This window comes from Hyperolius riggenbachi, chromosome 10 (assembly GCF_040937935.1).
Source record: "Hyperolius riggenbachi isolate aHypRig1 chromosome 10, aHypRig1.pri, whole genome shotgun sequence".
Taxonomy (NCBI): domain Eukaryota; kingdom Metazoa; phylum Chordata; class Amphibia; order Anura; family Hyperoliidae; genus Hyperolius; species Hyperolius riggenbachi.
In genome coordinates, this window is record NC_090655.1 from 253,823,534 (window position 1) to 253,839,270 (window position 15,737).

The 15,737-nt window shown below is 42.9% G+C and overlaps 1 protein-coding gene and 1 pseudogene across 1 annotated transcript; both read left to right on the forward strand.

Moving 5' to 3' along the window:
* The window catches only part of LOC137535283 (zinc finger protein 585A-like), a 389,395-nt pseudogene that overhangs the window by 33,614 nt on the left and 340,044 nt on the right, over nucleotides 1-15,737 (forward strand).
* On the forward strand, nucleotides 5,954-7,312 carry LOC137535330 (zinc finger protein ZFP2-like; the record flags this gene model as incomplete). Its single annotated transcript, XM_068257161.1, has 1 exon — nucleotides 5,954-7,312. A coding segment is annotated over one exon (570 nt), but the record flags the coding sequence as incomplete, so codon positions are not given.

Here is a 15,737-nt window from a genome sequence, read left to right on the forward strand (position 1 = left end):
GCAGACGTTAGTGTGGGTAGAGTAGCTTAGAGACATCCTGGTGTAAAAAGGGCTACAAGACGCCCCTGACCCATAGACACACCTAGGTTTAGTATATATTTTTTCCCCTCTAAACTTAAGTGCGTCTTATATGGTAAGTACAAAAAATGCTGGAAAATTATTTTAAAATTAATTGAATCACTTTTTGCAAAGAAATCTCTGGGAAATTGAACACCAGGGAGGTTAAAGGGGTTTGAAAGCCTGGCATTCTCAAAGGAAGCATTAAAGGGGCTTTCACACAGTTACAGAGAAGGCACTGAAAGGAGCAGTTAAAGTTGCGGTCAAAAATGGGCACAATTGTTACTTGCCGTAATATAGACAGCTGTTACACTATTTAGTGGGCGGCTGCAATTAAATTGAAATCTATTGTATTAATGTTGGCCGTTACACTACTACTTAGCAGGCGGCTCCGATTAAGTTGAAATTTATTGTATTAATGTTAGCAGGGATGGGTGGGTGTTAAGGTTAGGCACCACCAGGGGAGTCTTAGGGTTAGGCACCACCAGGGGATTCTTGGGGTTAGGCACCACTAGCTGGTCTTAGGGTTGGGCAACACTAGAGGTGTATTAGGGTTAGGCACCACCAGGGGGGTCTTAGGTTTAGGTACCACTAGGGGGTCTTAGGTTTAGGTACCACCGGGGGGTCTTATGTTTAGATGTCACCGGGGGGGGGGGGGGGGTCTTGAGGTTAGGTACCACCAGTGGAGGGAATTGTGTGAGAGTAGGCGAGATTAGGTTATAGTTAGTTAGGTTGTACATTATTGCTAAATTTACCGATAATTTAATACCACAATTAAATTATTTACAGTTTTTGTTATCATTATTATTTAATGTTGCACTTAAATTGTTATATACCGTTATAGTTAGTGATATTATTTAACATCGCACCGAAATTAGCTCACAACTTTTTTGAATGTATGCGCACTGAAATAAGTGCATGCGTGCGTGCGTGTGTGTGTCAGAGGAGGCACTGAAAGAGGAAGCACATGGACGTTGATAATAAATTAATAAAATAAATATTGGGTAATATCAGTTTGTTAAAAAGGCGGAGGAGGTTTCCCAAGTTTTGCAGAGGGGCCCAATGATTTCTAGTCACACCCTTTCCCCGCCCCCACTGATCTCCTGTCCTATAGGAGCTGCAGTGTGAAGCAGTTTGGTTCCTCATTGGACAGAAAGCTGGGAGGAGAGATATGATTATACTGTGTATATATAGGAGTATATATGTATGTGTTTATATCCAGCTACAGAAGTATTAGTGGCATAAAAGGATAATTTCTCTACATCGCAGCTCCTAAAATTTAGTGCTGTGTAATATCACAATATATTCATTTGTACGATTGGGGACAAGACTGATAAAAAGGTACATTACAAGGGGCATATGAGTGACAGGAGGATACAATGGTAATAAGAATGTGTAAGTGACGCCACATTGCTCTACAAACATAACACAGATCTCTTGCTATAAGTACATATAGGTCTGTTGTCACAAGAGTAACACATTGCTTCCATTGTCTCATCAATCTGTACAATCTACTGCTTGTCAATGTGTGGCCAATGCTTTATGTGTAGGAAGGTAAATGAGATGCAAATAACTCTGAGATGCAAATGTAATGCAAATTGTATGCAGTTAATCACATTTTTTTTCAGGAAATTCATTTCACTGTCCGAATTCCAAAATACATAAAATTTGCACACAACGAAAAGTTATTATCGTGTAATTGGCTGCCTGTAATTAGCACACCCTTCTTCATTTCTGTCATACTGATAACTAGCAATGGTCAGTGATATGCCAATAACTCTGAGATGGTGCAAATTATATTCTAATTATATGCAAAGTTACACAGATGCTGCATCTGGCCCATTTCCAATATGAATAATGTAAGCAAATTCACCAAGTTCTTAAAAAGTAGATAAATCAATGTTTTTTATTCTGTTTTCAATGAAACTGTAATCCAATGTTCCTATAAACCGATCACTACTCTTTATTCCATTTTCAATAACAGTTATAGCAGATTGCAGTTTTCAAATAGACATTGAGTCCTTGTTTTACTACTATTATTACTTCTTTGAGCAGGTGCATCTATCTATCTATCTATCTATCTATCTATCTATCTATCTATCTATCTATATATACAGTATATATATAATAGGCTAAGTGCCTCAACCTTCAAGCAAGAAGAAGTAGTGCCCTGCCCCCAGGACCTGTCCTAGACTTTTTGCCGGCTAGGCAGAGCGGCGGAGAGGGGGGTCGGACCCCCCTCCCTCACCTGGGTCCCCTATCTGCGCTCCCCCTATAGCTTAACTTCAGCTACAGCTGCCGCTATTACTAAGTGGCAGTGGGCGGGGATGACTCACCTCTTCCGCGTTACAGCGTGCGTTTCACTGTCGTCACTTCCTGCAATGCCTTCCACTTACAATACAGTGGGCAGCACTGCAGGGTCCGACCCCCCCCCCCTCCCCGCTGCTCTGCCCAACACCCCCTTCCTGCACGCTACCCCCTCTAGCTCGGCGGCCCCCCACCCATGGCTGGGTACGTATAGTATGCCTCGGGTCGGCAAGTAGTTATTATTCAGAAGGGGCCCTTCTGTGGTTGTGAGGAAGGGTGAATGTTTTATTGAAAACAGAATAAAAACATTGACTTACTACTTTTTAGTGCTTTGTGAATTTGTTTACATTATTTGTATTGAAGCGGTATGAATCCCTGACATACTATTCAATAAAAACATGTTTTCCTACTTTTTATATGCCATAAGGTTATCATATTTGCTTTTGTGCATAAGTATTAGTATTCATTTAGAAATTAAATGTTCCCAAAGTACACTTTTTTTGCTTTGAAAGCTGACTTTGTATTTTATTTATAACTACTTTATTCATGCTCTAGTGTAAGAAGAAATGCTTTCTAATTGTCTGACTGTTCAGTAGAGCCTGCAGTGTCAGAGAAGTGTTTATTTACATTCCTCACTTGATACAATTAAACACAAAATAACATTATCGCTAGTTTGGAGGCGTCCAGCTTCGCTGGCAGGGAAGCTTCTAAAGGGGCCCATACACTTAACGATTTTCCCGCCGATATACAGCAGATTCGATCACTGTGATTGAATCTGCTGTGAAATCATTGCGCAAACGCTGACCAAACGACCGATTTCCATCCAAAATCAATTGTTCCCGTCGATCCGTCCGCGTTGAAGACTTCGCTCGATCGCCGGCGGGTTGGGAGTGCGTCAATAGCGGCGTTCTAATGTCCGACGACCGACGCTAGCGGCAATACATTACCTGATCCGGCCTGTGCATATCCCCGCTGTCACCGCTGCTCTTTCTCCGCTGGGCTCCAGAAGGCTTCACTTCTTCCTGTCCCGGCAGGAAGTTGAAACAGTGGAGTGCCCTCTAGAGGAAATACCCTAAAGGAAATACAGTGAAGCTGAAGCCCAGAGAGGAGAAGAAGACAGCTGAGACTGGGGGACTCGCGCCAGGCAGATCAGGTAATATATGAGGGGGAAGGGGGGGGCGGTGGCAGCTTCACAGATGGTGAATCGATTTCATGCTGAAATCGATTCACAATCTGTTTACAGTCAAGGCAGCCATACGATCCCTCCTTGATCAGATTCGATCAGAGAGGGATATAGCTGTTGGTCGATCTGATGGCAAATCGACCAGTGTATGGCTACCTTAAGTCCTGTGTGTAACCCTCTGAATGCTGTTCTAGTAAAAAAAAAATGCTGGTTGTATATATAATATGCTGAAAATAATCTATTAGAGCAAAGAAGAAATGCTGGGTTTCATTCCGCTTTAAGTTTTCAGGGTAGGAAGGAGACCTTTTTTCACCATGCTGCGTTATATGATACATCAGCGCCACCTATTGTTCTTAATTGGCCATTTCCAATCTGCATCATCTTTGCATCATTTTGGAGTTATCAGCAGCTCACTGACCATCACTAATGATAATTGTTCCTCCCCTCACAATTCTCTAACAGGAAGTGATGATGTTTCTCTATTTGCAGCGCAGAGTCCCGGCATCAGGAACCTCTCAGAGACCCGTCTCTCTGTATCCACAGACTGTACAACGGATGATGTCACTAGACAAGAGTCTCCTGCAGATATCCTGGTTACCCCAAATATTCCCCCAGACTCCCCTCACCTGTCTAACCCTGAGGGGCCTCATACCCAGCACAGCCCTGCCCCTGCTGGAAGTCTTTATTTGTGTTCCACATGTGGGAAAGGTTTTGTACAGAAATCACATCTTGTCAGTCATGAGAGATGTCACACTGGTGAGAAGCCCTATTCATGTGCTGAGTGTGGGAAATGTTTTGGAGAGAAGGAAAGCCTTGTCACACATGAGAGATTTCACACTGGTGAGAAGCCCTATTCATGTGCTGAGTGTGGGAAATGTTTTGGGTGGAAAGCAAACCTTATCAGTCATGCGGGATGTCACACTGGCGAGAAGCCCTTTTCATGTGTTGAGTGTGGGAAATGGTTTGGGCGGAAAGGAAACCTTTTAATGCATGAGAGATCTCACACTGGTGAGAAGCCCTATTCATGTGCAGAGTGTGGGAAATGTTTTGTTCAAAAATCAGACCTTTTCAAACATGAGAGATCTCACACTGGTGAGAAGCCTTATTCATGTGCTGAGTGTGGGAAATGTTTTGGACATAAAGGAAGCCTTGTCGTACATGAGAGATTGCACACTGGTGAGAAGCCTTATTTATGTGCAGAGTGTGGGAAATGTTTTGTTCAGAAATCAGACCTTGACAAACATAAGAGATTGCACACTGGTGAGAAGCCCTATTTATGTGCAGAGTGTGGGAAATGTTTTGTTCAGAAATCAGACCTTGACAAACATAAGAGATTGCACACTGGTAAGAAGCCCTATTCATGTGCTGAGTGTGGGAAATGTTTTGGGTGGAAAGGACACCTTGTAAGACATAAGAGATCACACACTAGTGAGAAGGCATATGCATGTGCTGAGTGTGGGAAATGTTTTGGATGGAAAGAAAACCTTGTCATACATGAGAGGTCTCACACTGGTGAGAGGCCCTATTCATGTGCTGAGTGTGGGAAATGTTTTAGCCAGAAAGAAAACCTTGTCAGACATGAGAGATCTCACACTGGCGAGAAGCCATATTCATGTGCTGAGTGTGGGAAATGTTTTGGAGATAAAGGAAACCTCATCAAACATGAGAGATCTCACACTGGTGAGAAGCCATATTCATGTGCTGAGTGTGGGAAATGTTTTGGGCAGAAAGTAAACCTTGTCATACATGAGAGATGTCACACTGGTGAGAAGCCCTATTCGTGTGCTGAGTGTGGGAAATCAGCAAAAACTCGGTATACAGAGGCGCCAGAGTAGAGTAAAACGTTTTAAAAACCGCTTAAAAGGAGAGGGGGATGTTAAGGTGGACTCACCTCCCTCTTACAAAAAAGGAAAACTCACTTGAGTCTCAATAAAATAGAATTGTCAAGTAATTTATTCAACTCCACAAATGCAACGCGTTTCGCGGGCGTGACCCCGCTTCCTCAGGCAAAAATGGGAGCACAACTCAGTGGGTCAAGCAATAAGTTTGAGCGCCTCTGTGAAGACAGAGACAGAGGCGCTCAAACTTGAATAAATTACTTGACAATTCTATTTTATTGAGACTCAAGTGAGTTTTCCTTTTTTGTAAGAGGGAGGTGAGTCCACCTTAACATCCCCCTCTCCTTTTAAGCGGTTTTTAAAACGTTTTACTCTACTCTGGCGCCTCTGTATACCGAGTTTTTGCTGATCTTCTAGTCCACCCTGGGTGGAGAGGTGCATCCCCATCTACTATCTACAGAGAGCGACTTCTTAACCTGAGTGGGGTCAGGTCCTAATGCTCCCCACCTGCATTTAAAGTGGTTGCCTATTGGTAACCCGTGTTTGTGAGTATATATATACATAAAATTGTATTGAACTCTTCATTTTACCTGACAATACTGCACCATATTGGGCTCTCGATTCTCTTCTTGTTTTTAAGCATGAGTGTGGGAAATGTTTTGGAGACAAAAGAAGCCTTGTCATACATAAGAGGTCTCACACTGGCGAGAAGCCCTATTCATGTGCTGAGTGTGGGAAATGTTTTGGGCGGAAAGGACACCTTGTCATACATGAGAGATCTCACACTGGTGTGAAGCCCTATTCGTGTGCTGAGTGTGGGAAATGTTTTGGAGATAAAAGAAACCTCATCAAACATGAGAGATCTCACACTGGTGAGAAGCCATATTTATGTGCTGAGTGTGGGAAATGTTTTGGGCAGAAAGTAAACCTTGTCATACATGAGAGATCTCATACTGGCGAGAAGCCATATTCATGTGCTGAATGTGGGAAATGTTTTGGGCAGAAAGTAAACCTTGTCATACATGAGAGATCTCACACTGGCGAGAAGCCATATTCATGTGCTGAGTGTGGGAAATGTTTTGGACAGAAAAGAAGCCTTGTCAGCCATGAGAAATCTCACACTGGTGAGAAGCCCTAATCATGTGCTGAGTGTGGGAAATGCTTTGAGTGTAAACCACTGCTTGTGAGACATGTGTGTTGAGTGTAGGAAATGTTTTCTCCATAAATGTTCTTTTCCAAAGTTTCTTTTAGGCTACTTTCACAGAGGGACGTTGCGGTTTGATGCAACGTTAAAGTCGCACCGCAAATTAACAACGCTACGCGCCCAAAAAGTTGCAACGCAGCGTTACCAATGCATACAGCATATACAGTAGAAAATCAGGGCTGTGGAGTCGGTGCAAAAATCCACCGACTCCGACTCCTCAGTTTAGGATTCCTCCGACTCCTCGACTTCCACTTCTCTAATTTGCATATTACAATCTTGTTGATTGAAAGTATGTAACATGAAATTTGTCTCTTAGCTGCCAACGCTTAGGAATTTTAAAGACAACTGAAGTGAGAAGGAGATGGAGACTGCCATATTTATTCCCTTTAGTCTTAGACTAAAACTAGTCCTTGGTAAGAGTACTTGTAAAAGGTACAGACCGGAACAAAGAACATCTATCAGGCCCTGGGCAATGTAACTGGTGTTACATGTAAGAGTGATGTGCAGGTACTCTGTAAGAGAATGAGGGGATTCTTCCTCTATTACACATTCTTCATGCACAAGCTGAACCAGGTTTATGGGTGATAGACAACTTCTCTGTGTTCAATGTGCACAACATTCTCACTGGATTCCCTGCAGCTCTGTGGAGAGTGCATATGTAGAGTATAGTACTACTGTGTAACAAAGTAAACCTGAGACAAATGAAATTAAAGTTCTATACATACCTCTGGAGCTTCCTCCAGCCCCCTTCAGGCTAATCAGTCCCTCGCTGTCCTCCTCCGCCACCTGGATCTTCTGCTATGAGTCCAGGTACTTGAGCCAGTCTGGCGTAGTGCGCATGCACACACTCCGCCGCTGGGAACATACTACACCACTATTGCGCAGGTGCAGAACGCTCCTGGCTGTGGAAGCGGCATGCGGCCGGACTGCGCTGACTGGTTGAATTACCAGGACTCATAGCAGAAGATCCAGGAGGTGGAGGTGGACAGCGAGGGACTGATTAGCCTGATGGGGGCTGGAAGAAGCCCCAGGTATGTATAAAACTTTTCTTTTCATCCTTCTCAGGTACCCTTTAATTCATATTCACCAAACCAAATTTTAACACCATATCAAATTATTTGATTTCATGAGCAAAGAGAGTGCATACATTTGCATAAATCAGAATCAACGCAGAATTATTTCCATTTCAGTGACCATCTCTATTAGTGACACGGCTACACATCAGGCTTTATAATTACAGCATAGATGTTGTTTCGTATATATAAGAGATTCCTGTGTACACATCATATATACTGTACACAATCAGATATGTGTATCTGACTTTAAAAATACGGGGACTGCTTTATTGAAGCAGCACAAGTAACTAATTTTGATTGGTTTATTTCATTTTTGTGGGCTAAGCACAGCTATTACTGTATGTTTAAATTATTTATGATGACTATTATCTGAGAAATAGAACATTTTATCATATTTTCTATTTTAATTACAATTTAAATTCATTAGGAGTCGGAGTCGGTGCATTTTTTCCCGACTCCGACTCCGACTCCAGGCACCCAAAATTGCCCCGACTCCACAACTCCGACTCCGACACCACAGCCCTGTAGAAAATACAGGCAATAAAAAGTATGTCTCCAAGTCATTACTGAGCATGTGCAAACAGTCTAACGAAGCTGATAATGTGTATAACGCACAGTATGCAGCACTTTCTAATAACGCTACACGTTACACACTAACACAATGTGTGCATTGTGAATGTCACACAGACTTTGCATTGCTGTGCGTTAGTCTGCATTATAATATTTTCCCAGGATGTCTTTAGGACAGCAACCCTGAGACGTGTCTCCCTCCAAATTTAACTGGACAGGAAGCTAGTTAAAAGATGAACATAATCAGTAGGCAAGAAGGGTATATAACTTCAGTACATTCATACTTCTTCAGTTGTTTCCTGTCCAGCAGGACGCTAGGATGAAAAGGGAGAGACCAGCCAACCATGCTAAATTGCAGGAGCAGCGGTGTGTGTAGCCTCGTTCCCACGATGGCTGGGCTGGACCAGCGTGAGGCTGTGCACCCAGCAAAGGTTCCGCCCGATCAGGTGACTGAGGCAGATGACGTCACCATACAGGAAGTATGGTTGGCGTCCTCCTAGAGAGCATGGTGGCCGGCGTTTCTGATCTCCTCTTAGGTATGTGTCGGCTAACTTGTTGTTTTTGCATATGTGTATGCAGGAGGCCAGAGAGGAGATAGAGGGGATGTCGGAAAGGGGCGTTACACTGCCTGGTTCATTTAAGACTCCCACATGGTCAGTTCTAGTTGTAACGCTGACCATGGAGGCTGCTACAGGTCCTTCCTCCCAGGACAATGCGGTGCAAATCCTTCTGGGGTATGTTATCATCTTGTTTATGATGATTGCTTATCTGGCTTTGTGGAGTGATGAGGTTAATGGCTGTTTTTTGTTTTACAGCCTAGGCCTGCTAAAAGTCCTGATAAAACGGACAGATCTGTGAAATTGGACAAGTCTTCTGGACAGTCTAGCACTAAATCTACTCAAAAGTCTGAGCATAAAAGATGTGCCATTTGTCTTTCTCAGATTTCTTCATCCTCCACAAAACTATTATGTAACATTTGTACTGAGAAGGTGGTCAGAGAGGAATCTCCGGGTTATATTTAAGGATCTTATAGATAAAATGCAATCTGAGATGTCTTCTGCTATTAAAGCTATCCGAGATTCTGCTGTTTCTAATACTCCTGTGTTATCTTCAGCTGAAGGGGAGGCAGGACCTTCGGGTCTAAATACTGTTGATGTAGTGACTGTTGTTCCTTCTGATCAGCCTATAGTATCAAAACGTAAGAGGACTGATGGTGATTCTGATGAATCTGATTTGTCTGAGGGTGAAGTGGAGATTTCATCATTGGAGGAAATTCCTCCTTCAGAGGCTGATACTAAGGAAGAAAAATCACACAAATTAGCTTTTTCTACTGATTTTATGAAGGAATTGTTGCAGGCAATGCATTCAGCTATGGGAATTAAGACAGAGCATAAGACTTTAACTCCTCTTGACCAGATGTATGAGAGTCTGGCTGATACCAAATCAGCATTTATTCCTGTTCACGGCAGCTTAGAAGGGATGATTAAAAAGGAATGGGACTTCCCTGAGAAAAGAGCATTTTGGCCCAAGTCCTTGTCCAGGAGATACCCTTTTAAGGCTGAAGACCAAAAGACTTGGGGAGTCTCGCCTAAACTGGAGCCTGCAATCTCCAAAGTTTCCAGGAAGTCTGATCTGCATTTCGAGGACTTTGGAAACCTTAACGATCCAATAGACAAAAAGATGGACAATATCTTAAGAAGGGACTGGGAATCCTCCTCTCTAAATTTCAAACCGGCAGTAGCTTCTACGGCAGTGGCAAGGTCTCTGAAGCTCTGGTAATCAGAGGTTCAGAATCAGATTGCTTCAGGTGTACCAAGGGAAGAAATATTAAAGTCTTTTCCTAAGCTGTTCCATGCTTCAAATTATCTTTCAGATGCTGCAGATGATTCAGTACATTTAACAGCAAGAACTACGGCACTGGTTAATACGGCTAGGGAGAGGTATTTGGGTAAAAACTTGGCAGAGAGACACATCTTCCAAATCTAAGCTCTGTGGCATTCCTTGTGAAGGAGAGCTGCTTTTTGGTTCTAAACTTTCTGAACTTTGGAGCGTTCCTCTGATAATAATAACTTTCCAACAAAGAAAAGAACCTTTAGATGTAAACGGCCCTTTGGTAAGTCCGAGAAAGCCCGATACAGAGCAGAAGGGTGCGCAAAAGAAAAGGTGAGTTCCAAATAGACAGCAGAGAACCAAATCGAATTTTCAGTTTTCTCCTGAAAATCAATCATCTAAACAATGACGCCAGGATTCCAGTGGAAGGCAGGTTGTCCCACTTTTTCAAGACTTGGCAGGGGGAATTTCAAAACAATCGGCTAAAAGATTATTCTGGAGGGGTACAGAATCGAGTTCAGGGAAGAGCTTTCAAGACAGTTCTTTGTCACTCAATCCCCAAGAGCGCCACAGCAAGAAGCGGCATTTCAACAGCAGGTTGCTTCTCTCCTAAGAAAAAGAGTCATCAGACAGGTTCCAAGGTGTCAAATGTTCATGGGACATTACTCCCCAGTGTTTCTTGTAAAGAAGCCTCAGGGCGAATACAGGTTCATTCTAAATCTAAAAAGATTAAACAAGTCAGTAATGTACAGAAAGTTCCGGATGGTCAACATTTAAAACTGTCATCGGACTTCTGGAAAAAGACTGTTTTCTTGCATCACTCGATCTCAAGGATGCATATCTACACCTGTCAATTCACCTCGACTCCCAGCAATATCTGAGAGTTGCAGTTCATCTTCAAGGCGACATTACCAATTTGTTGCTCTTCCCTTTGGTTAGTCTTCTGCTCCATGGCTTTTTACTAAAGTCATGGCAGAGGTGTTGGCTGCACTCAGACCTAAATCTCTCCAGAGTCTGGCGTATTTGGATGATCTCCTTATCTGGGGTCCCTCTTTCACATCTGTTCAGGGTCAGGTGGAGGTTTCTCCTGACTTCCTTCAAGCCTTAGGGTGGCTGATAAACTGGGATAAATCCTCCCTCTCTCCTCATCAATCTATGGAGTTTCTGGGATTTAGTCTATGCACTATAAATAGGGTTCTCTTTCTGCCAGACAGGAAGTCCTCAGCATTAACAAGATCTGTTCTTTCTTTTCAGAAATCAAAAAGCATATCATTAAGGGATGCCATGGCTCTGTTAGGAATACTAACGCCATCATTTCCAGCAGTCCACTGGGGTCAATTCCACTCAAGGATGTTAATTCCTTTGAATGTGAAACAATCACTAGATTGGTGGTTGGAACCAGATCATCTTACATCAGGTCGCCTATGGGAGTATCCCCCACAAAAGACAGTCACAACCGATGCAAGCTCTTGGGGTTGGGGAGCACATCTGGATATGCTAGCTGCACAAGGACATTGGTCAGAGTGAATGAGGACCGCATCATCAAACAGCAGGGAACTACAAGCGCTTTTGGAGGCGCTCCAATTCTTTGCAGATCAGACTCATCGGAACAACGTTCTCATAAGATCAGACAACAGTACAGTGGTCACATATATAAATTGCCAGGGAGGAACAAGGAGCAGACAGTTGTGGTCACAAACAGAGAAAATTCTGAATTGGTCAGAACGGAATCGGACTTCTCTACATGCCATTCACCTCAAGGGATCACTGAATCATGTGGCTGATTATTTAAGCAGATTAGAGATACAGCAGGACGAATGGTCTCTCAACACAGAAGTTTTCCAGGAGATAATATCCCTATGGGAACCACCGCAGGTGGACTTATTTGCCCACAAGATCAATGAAAAGAGTCCTCTGTTCTACTCTCTTTGCCCACAGGACAGCCCTTGGGTACTGGATGCATTCTCAATCAGCTGAAGTGCGATTCGCATATACCGGTTTCCTCCACTGAGTCGGATGGCTTGCGTATTCAACAAAATCCAGCAGGACAGAGCTCAGGGAATTCTGATAGCTCCATTTTGGCCAAAAAGACCCTGGTTTTCTCTTCTACGGAAATTAGCTGTAGCAGAACCACTCAGGCTTCTGCAGCGATCAGATCTGTGGATACAGGGCCCAGTGTTCCATGCCAATCCTGGACTTCTTCAGCTTTCAGCATGGAATCTGAGTGGGGACTATTGAAAAGTAAAGGGTTTTCAAATAAACTTTCAGAAACCTTGATTCAGTGCAGAAAGAAGGTTACCAGGCAGATGTATTCTAAAGCATGGAGAATTTATAATGATCAGTGTGAACAAAATTCTAGAGACTCTAGCCTTTCTACGTCAGTTTTTTTTTCATAACAAATCAAGTTTATTGTGAACCATCAACATACAGGTGAAAAACGTTTGTTTACAACTTTTTACGATACATTACAGAATAAAATATACAGGAGCAATTTCAAGGTTGCAACTTTGATTATTAGCTGGGTTACCTGACACTGTATACATGTTTACAGCTCAGCGCCTTAACATATCGAATAGACATACATGCTAGCCATAGGCTCACATACAGAATATATACTAGAGCACTGAGTAATAATGGACGATTGCGGTCCACAGAACTCGATTTGCAAAACCAATTACAGCTCTTTAAAGAGAGCAAACTAAATCGTGCTTGTATCAATATCAAAGTTACGGGGATTGTCTATCCTCCAATTCAGGAGGAAGGTTCAGATCACACCCACCTCACTCTTTCCCTATCAAAGGCAACTAAAATCACCCTACTTGAGTATGTACGGAATCTACCCATGTCGTCCAAATTTTATTATATCGTGGCAAAGCCCCTTTATTTTGATAAATTGCTTTCCTATAAGGTAATACTTTGTTTACTGCTCGTATCCAGTCCGAACAAGAAGGGATTGTTGCGCTATGTATACTGTTGTTTCTCTCTGAGGTATACTTCAAGGCGAATTGTTACCAATGTGGAATCCTGCCGTTTGAACGACTGGAGTAGTGATATCCATACGAATGTTTGCTGATCTGTAACAGGACAGCATAGTTATCTGGTGAGGAGGCATTTTTTATATACAGTTCGGTGGAGGCCGTAGCACAGACACACACAGTGGGGAGCACTTATGGTGTAGAGGTGCACTCACTGTGGCATGCAAGGGAACTGGGAAATTTAAAGTCACAGTTTTACGCTATGTTCCATTGTGTTTCTTTTTGAGGAAAAGTGGAGCCAAGATCGTGGTGCTAGAGGGATGAGAGCAAAATCTGGAATTCAACAGAAACACGTGTTCAGCTGATCTGTGGCAAATCAGCCTCTGAACGCCGGTGAGAGTATTCATTTCTACTAGAGACTTGAGGCAGTTGCAGACAGTGGGATTTCTGTGGTTTATGAAACTTATGTGAGGAGTGAGCGCTGTACAGACTTCTTCTTCTACAGTAGTCCCTCCCTGATTATATCTTGTTTATCGTCTCAGGGTTGCTGTCCTGAGGACGTCCTGGGAAAGACCAAAATTACTTACGGTAATGTATTTTCCAGGGGTTGGAAGGACAGCACCCTATTATACCCACCCTGTATTTGAATAAAATATTTGTTAAGCATCATTCCGTGTGGTGTAATCTGTTTTATGACTGAAGAGGTATGAATGTACTGATGTTATATACCCTTCCTGCCTACTGATTATGTTAATATTTTAACTAGCTTCCTGTCCAGTTAAATTTGGAGGTAGACAAGTCTCAGGGTTGCTGTCCTTCCGACTCCTGGAAAAGACATTACCGTGAGTAATTTTGGTCTTTATAACGCGTAATGTTGCACTGTGAAAGAGGCCCTACTTCTTGCAAAGCGCACATGGCAGCATTTTTACCCTGAATTCTGAGGACTCTTTCATGCTGCCCAGTGCATTGGATTGTTGCTGCTCTTTCACTGTCTGTATCAGACTACTTCATCTCCTCCAGCAGTTGCAGCATTTGCAGGCGTGTGTAAGCGTTGGTCCCGAGTGTACTTCAGGCATTTTCCAGGTTGTGGCATTGGCTGGTTTAATGTTCTGCTATCATATATTGTGCATTTGCTGAAAGTTTGCTTGGTGTTTAATAGGCATTTTGACAGAAAGGCAAAGGAATCTGGAACCTTTCTTCTACTGTGCGGAGAGTATGGAAAGTGCTGGAGTGTGTGCTGCTCCCCCCAGGCCCCTGTAAGCACCAGACACCATCTCCTCACCTCTTTCATGGTCTTGGTGGGCTGCAATGGTTCTGGCTGCCACAGTCCCCACAGCTCTGCTCTGCCAAGCATAGTCAGGTGGCAAGCTGCTATACAATTGGATGGCAGTATGGGTCACCTGACACTGTGCAGCAGGGATCACAGCGACACACGTCTGTGTGCTCAGTAGTGCAGCTGTTGCAATAACTGATCATAATAGCAATGCAGAGCAAATTAACAGATGGTAATAATGACAGAAGCTGCGGCTCCCCTGGAAAGTACTCGCAGCACACAGCTTGAGAACCACTGGTGTAAAGTTTTCTAAGGGTTTTGAGAGATTTAAATACCTTCTTTTGGTCATAGTGTCCTCATCTTATCTACAGAATGCTCTTTGGTTTTTGCATGCTTACATAAGCTTCATACTATAGCTAAGAAAAAAAACTTCCCACAATTCTGCTGGCACTGCGCAGCTCCTCAAAGTTATGCAAAGGCACCCAAACCGGGTTTAAAAAAAATGGAGGCATATAGAGACCTATTTTTTTTTTAACATTCACTTTTGCAGAAAGAAACAGACACTATGGCCCTAATTCACTAAGCATGAGCACATCCGGTAATGCTGAAAACAGCTGATTTTACCAATCACCTTCCCAAATTCCAATTCACTAAACCTATTACCGACTAATGAGGCATATGACTTGGGACTGGCCGCTCATCCAAGCATTCTGGGACAAAATATTGACCTTCAGTTTAACTGAGTCTTCCTGTAGTGTCCTCTTATAAGTCTTGTATGGAAGCCCTGGTTGCAATGTACTGCATTAATAATCATATAGATGTAACTCCCAGCATTGTGGACTCCCTCTCATAGATACTCTATGTGCTTGTGGTTCCCCCACACCACACCTCTGTGATGCTTTGTGCAGCCATGGTCTGGGATTTCATACTGGTCCATAGATTTTATGTGTGTGACTTGGTCAGCTTATGATGCAATCCTGTATGTTCTTCATGCTGCTGAATGGCTATATGTCTACTATTTACTTGGCTTTGTCTCATCTTTTATATCTCTGTGATATGGCCTGATGTAACCTAAATATGTCTTGCACTGTCAGTGGGTTGATTTGCGTTACTGTTGTGTGTTTTGATAATCAATAAACAGATAAAAAAAATCAACAGTTTTGGTCAGTGATTGTTCCAAACATTTTGGCAATAACAGGATACCCACAAAATGGACTCATTTGTACAGATATGAAAAAACATAAATCACCAGACCTGGCGAATACTTAGATACAAAGGCTGAGGGTCAATGTTGTCTTTTTTTTAAAACAACTTGCTTAATAGGAAAGTGTATTGGATGCTGCACCTTGTAGCTTGGCTATGGTACATTTGCCACACATCTTGTGCTAGGTAACATATATGTTCTGCTTTAATTACAGCACCCA